Genomic DNA, 5936 nt, shown 5'->3' with positions numbered 1-5936 from the left:
GGATTTGCCCGAAATGGATTTTATATATATATATAATTAGTAAAGCATTTAGTAATCGATTGCTTAACTGTCTTTTTATTTCAGATGGCAGAAGATATGATGGGATTTCTCGCAAAATTAAGAAATTCATTGAATTTGAACAATTTCGAGCAAATGCGTCCAGAACTACGAGATGAATTAAGAGAAGAAGTCGAACCAAAAGCGATAATTACAGATTTAGTTAACGTCATGCGAACACGGCTTAATAAAGTGAGCGATGAAAACTCGCCAATTCAAGTGAGTGAATAAAATTCTTACCCAAAAAAATTTTACCCCATTTTTTAGATAGTTTTGTTTTTAAGTTAAATATGATGTAGGAAAAATAAGGATTGAACCGAAAGGATAAATTTAATACCAAACTGTTTGTTTGGTATTTAGAACCTGTTTAATACCAAACCTGTTTCCATAAGGGAATATAAAAATTCCCCAAAACAACAAGAAGAAATTGGCAATCAGATTCAAGAATAATTTAAAGGTAACATAATTATAGAAGTTTCATCGTTTTTTTTTTGTTGCCAATATCGTATTATTTAAGTATAGTCTGTCTATGTGAAGAGCTCCCCTTGTCATTCATCTGGAGCAGCGGCGGTGATTCTGGTTACGAGTTTTAAAGATTTCAAGTCAGGATTTTTACGTCACTATAAGACAGGTTTTGGCTCTGGTTTGCGAAAGAAAAAGAATCAGAGTAGAGAGAAGATCCTTGCCTTTAAATGCCCTATTTCCTGCTTCCAAAGTAGCAGACAGCCTTAAACTTTGTGGCGAGGGGAGTTCTGTTTGTAGACAAACTATGGTTAAAACGCTCTTTGGGAATGAAAAATTATCCAATATTTTTTTAAAGAATTATATGTAGAATGCTCAAGAAATATTAAATTAAATCAGCAGATAATAATTTACATGGTATTACTGTATATTCTTGCAGTTTCATAGAAGATCAGAATCATCTAAAACGAAATTCGAAATTCGAAGTTCGAAATGAAGAATAAAACAAAGAAAAATTGTAGACATATAGAAAAAAAAAGGGGGGGGAATAATAAGTAAAGAAAAAAAAACAGTTTATATATTTAAAAAAAAAATGGAAAAAAAAGAATGAAATTTTATTTAAAAAACCGGAAAAAAAGATATAATCTTTTATTCAGCCCACACGATTATATCCGCAAAACAGAGTGCTTTCTGATATTGTATCAATAAAGCCAAAGCAAAATATATTAATACAATAGTGTGAGGAGCACTCAAAAAAAATTTTATGAAAATATCAATAAATAAAATAGATCACACAAAGTAAAAATAAGTAAAAATAACATGTAAAAACAGAAAATAAAATGAAATAAAAAGAGAAAACATTAAAAAGGGGCTATAAAGCGAGTAGCAAAATCAGATCAACTTACATGGACGAAAAATTTTTCAAGAATGATTTAAAAATGTTTTCGCAGAACGATTGCCAGATTACAAAATTTGAAAACAAAAGATGAAAACAAAAGCGCAAATTGAGTGGAACAAGAGGGTTTTAAAGTGTATTTGATTTTANTCTCTTAAGTGACACATGCTACATTCGTACGAAAAGGTTTTTTTTACAAAAATTCTTTCACTATTAGTTAACACAAAGACAGGTACGAAGCCATGTAGAACATAAACAAACTAATTATGCATTGAAGTTACCAGGCATATAAAGCAAAAAAATATATCACGGGTTACAATAAAATACATAAATAATAATTCGAAGTTAAGTAAAAGAAGCAGGCGAGAAAGAATCTGATTTCAACAAATTTGATGCGCCATATGGCACTGTATTTAATAAAATTCACGCTGATTGACATTCTAACTGATGCGGAGAAACTTAGTTCAACTTTAACATGCTTATAAACATATTTTGCCTATAAACGATCAGCATGAGCTGACGTCATAGGTAATATTTGTGGGTATCCGTGATATTCCTTTTTTTGAAGTGCAAGTAGCTAATATATTTGTCACTATATTGAATAACTTTAATTTCCATCCGAATATTTTCGGTTGGATTTGCTTAATATTCTCTCTACTTGTAGTTTGATTAACTTACAAACTAATTTCCTTCCAAAGTATTGTTGAGTGCATGTATTTTAAATTAATAGTTCATATTGTGTCCCAGCCATGGAATGTGATTGGCCTTAATAACATGAACTATGCCTGAAGACCAAAACCCCACAAAAAGTAAATTGTTTAAACCAGAAGGTACAAGAAAAAGGGATCGTCCACCGACTGGTGGCTGCACGCAGTTGAGAGGGACCTAAAGATAATAGGAATAACTAACTATAAATAAAATAATCTGTACACCTCTAAAACAACCTCCCTAAACTAGTTGCTCTAAAGTAGATTTCCATGAATCTCACAACATCCTCAATTGTGAATACAACAACTTTAAACACCTTGATTATACACCTTGAGAGGTTGCACTTTTAAGGTTGTTTTTGAAATCAACTTCGAATAAACCTCAAAAAATACCTTAAATTTTTGTAAGGGAAACTCTATCGTTGTTTGTATTTTCCACTATATAAATCACTCTATGTTAATGTAAAACTCAGATATATTTCTAAATAGTGTTTAAAAATAAAATAAAGCGTTTAATAGAAACAAATACACATAACTGAAGTCTAAGATAAGAAGAAGATGATTTTTACTCCTTGAAAAGTGATAACAACTGTTCTAACAACTGAGTGTAAGAAAACGTCTTAAATATTGATAAAAATCAATTATTAAGTTATATTAATGAACAAACTATATATACAAGGTGCGTTCTGAAAGTAATGCGCATTTTCTGGGAAAAATAGATTTATTGATCATATGGGTACAAATGGTTAAAATTCTTCAATATAGTTCCATTGTGCATCAATACACTTGCGGAGACGATTCTGCCACGTCTGGAAGGCACCCTGGAACTCCTCGACAGGAATGCCTCTCAGGAACCTTGTAACATGAGCATGGATGTTCCCCACCGAATCCCAGTGCTTTCCTTTTAGCTCTCTTTTCAGTCGGGGGAACAAACAAAAAAAGTCACACGGCTCTAAGTCAGGGCTATAGGGAGGCTGGAGCACCAACTCATCAATTCCAGCAACTTTTCACTGCGCAAAACTCGAACTTCTTTTTGCTCCTCCGTCAACACCATCGGCACAAGCTTCGCACAGACCTTTCGCATTTGCAAATCCTCCGTCACAATCCCATGTACCACACATTTTGACAAGTTTAGGGTGTCAGCGATTACCTGAATGCTTAACCGACTGTCTGACTTCAAAACTTCACGCACATGCTGGACGTTTTCATCGGGTCGGGCTGTTGTTGGGCGCCCAGAACAAGGCTCGGTGGTGACCTTCTGCCGACCCTCCTTGGAGGCCCAGTGCCACCTTCCACATTGAGATCTCGAAATGCATTCCTCCTTAAAGTCGTCTTGAAGCATGTGATGAGTTTCCGTCGAATTCTTCCCAAGTCGCACACAAAACTTTATCGCGTGCCGCTGTTCCAGCGAACGAACACTCCATCACGCCGTAACTCGATCGGAAAAAAAGCGAAGACAAGTCCTACCGCCTCCTTCTGCTCGGAGCGACCTGAGACCAGGATTGTTTGGAAGGCCAAATCCCCCACCACATTTTCTGACCAATCTGAGTGCACTGCGATCAACAGACGCGTCACAATAAAATCATGCGCATTACTTTCAGAACGCACCCTGTATATATATAATNTATATATATATATATATATATATATATAAATTAAACTAATTAACTGTCTAATTCTTCTAGCTTGCAGATAATGTAATGGGCTTTCTCGGAGTTTTGAGAAATAATATTTTGGGAAATAGTCAAGAGCAAAAACGTCAAGAATCACGAAGGGAACCGAGAACTGAAAGAGATGGAAATTCGCAAATGCAAGTGAGTAAACTCTCTACTTTCAGCAATGTTACAACATCTTTTCTGAAAACAAATATTAACTAGAGTAAATAAGAATTTTTGATCTCTGACATAATTTGGAGCGTAACTACAACTATTCAATTCCCCTTCACTAGTATACGAGTATAAGACATGTTAACTCGATTCTATCTTGAAGTACCATTTGATAGATGACGGTCGACATTGTCGGTAGCCGCCACTTCACAAATTAAAGGAATATCATGTTCATAATCGGCAGGACTAACTTTAATTTTTTATAAAGATGAGAACAAAAAAATATAAATTATGTATTAACATACGGAAAAAAGCAAAAAAAAAAAAAATAAACCAAATTGCTAAATCGGTTGCAGAGCCATTACGTCTTATTGAATTTCTGATAGATGAGCTAGACAATATGATTTATTTTTCAAAACTGGTTATTGTACCAGGTTATTGGCACATCCCAGTTTACCTTAATGATTCAGGAAAAATTGCATTTGCAACAAATAGCAGATAATTTGATGAAGTAACATTACCGATTTACGGGACGGGAAGATGCTCGTTTTCTTTTTTCAAATAAAATTAAATTTGCAGCTAAGTGTTGTGATTTTTTTCTAAAGAAAGTTTTTAATCGATTTTTTTGTACTGTTTAAACCTACAAATTAAGAACATTATAAATAGCAAGGAGTCACATAAATGTTGCGAAACTATGTAGGGGACATCAGGTTGCAGCGAATACTCAGGATAAAAATTACGTAGAAACTCATGCCTGACGCCACTAGGGACGCTTTCCAATTAGTAACTGTTTCTTCGTGCGCATCTAAACACGTCATAATAGAGAAACTCCCCTAGACGAGTGCGATGTTATTTCCAGGCATGGGTCCCGATGCAATTTTAATTGAGATAATATGTCTTGAAGTTTGTCGAAACATTTACGCAACCCTCCGTTATATATACATTGTTTTCAAAGTTGTACATTTCGACAAAAAATAGACTTCAAAAAATCAGTTGCTTTAGGTGCTTAACGTAAATGTTACGACAAACTTCTAGGGAAGTTAAGGCATATCATCAGGATTTAAACTGCATAGAAACCCATGCCTAAAAATGCTGTCATACGTGTCTAGGGGAGCTGTTCAGAAACAGTTTATAATAGGAAAGCCACCTAAAAGGCGTATGACGATATTTTCAGGCATGTGTTTATATGCAACATAAATGGTGCTCGAACTCCCCGAGAAGTGTACTATGTGACCACCTTTAATAAATAACATTTTTTAAACTTGTACATTTCCACACAAAAAATATCCCCAGCGTAATCTATTACTTAGCCTTCTTATTCTTTTTTTTTCCAGCTTATTGATGATATGATGCGAATGCTCTTAGATTTCAAAAATACATTGATTGCAAATGATCGCGACCAAAGACGACAAGTAGATGGAAAAGAAGAAGCACCACCAGCAAATTTAATTGGTCAGGATATGCGTGCTCTAAAATTATTAGTGAACAACTTTAATGCACGACTTAATAGAATTGGAGAAATCAACAGAAACCGTAGTAACAATGGAAGATATTATTTATCATTGCCATAACTACGAATTCCAGAACATGACTTAACTAATCTGTTTAATTAAGAACATTTTTGTCAATACTATTCTGTTAAATTCATTTGAAACAATAAAGTATTTTCCAAATCTAAGTTTGTCTTATTCTATGGAACGACAAAATCTACTTTTTTTTTCTTTTAAATTTCATAAACTGAACACTTAAAAAACTCTTTAAGGTATCCAACTGGGTTCGGTACAATTTTTTTCCTTTTTAGAAAATAGCCTTATTTTTATTTTTGGTAAGCAGGGATTCTAACATTATATCTTTAAAGTGGACCAACTAAGGGCAAATTTGAGAATAGAAACTACAAATTTATGTCACGCCAACAGCTCTACGGCAAATTTCAAAGCGTAAACATCAAAATACTTTTCATCTCGAAATTAATAATCGGATTAACTATAT

At 33.8% G+C, this 5936-nt stretch overlaps 1 protein-coding gene across 1 annotated transcript in view; it reads left to right on the top strand.

Annotated features, from left to right (window-relative positions):
- LOC107451941 (uncharacterized) overlaps window positions 1-5625 on the top strand; it is an 11364-nt gene extending 5739 nt beyond the window's left edge. Inside the window, exons 4-6 of the mRNA XM_016068186.4 lie at window positions 85-276; window positions 3807-3935; window positions 5282-5625. Coding sequence (XP_015923672.1) covers window positions 85-276; window positions 3807-3935; window positions 5282-5518 — 558 coding nt within the window. The 3' untranslated portion in view covers window positions 5519-5625. The remainder of the gene's footprint in view (window positions 1-84; window positions 277-3806; window positions 3936-5281) is intronic.
- Window positions 5626-5936: the final 311 nt, after the last annotated feature.

The sequence above is a fragment of the Parasteatoda tepidariorum genome, chromosome 8 (assembly GCF_043381705.1).
Source record: "Parasteatoda tepidariorum isolate YZ-2023 chromosome 8, CAS_Ptep_4.0, whole genome shotgun sequence".
Classification (NCBI taxonomy): Eukaryota; Metazoa; Arthropoda; class Arachnida; order Araneae; family Theridiidae; genus Parasteatoda; species Parasteatoda tepidariorum.
The sequence above is the reverse complement of the archived record's forward strand: the minus strand, read 5'-3'. Positions and strand labels throughout refer to the sequence as shown.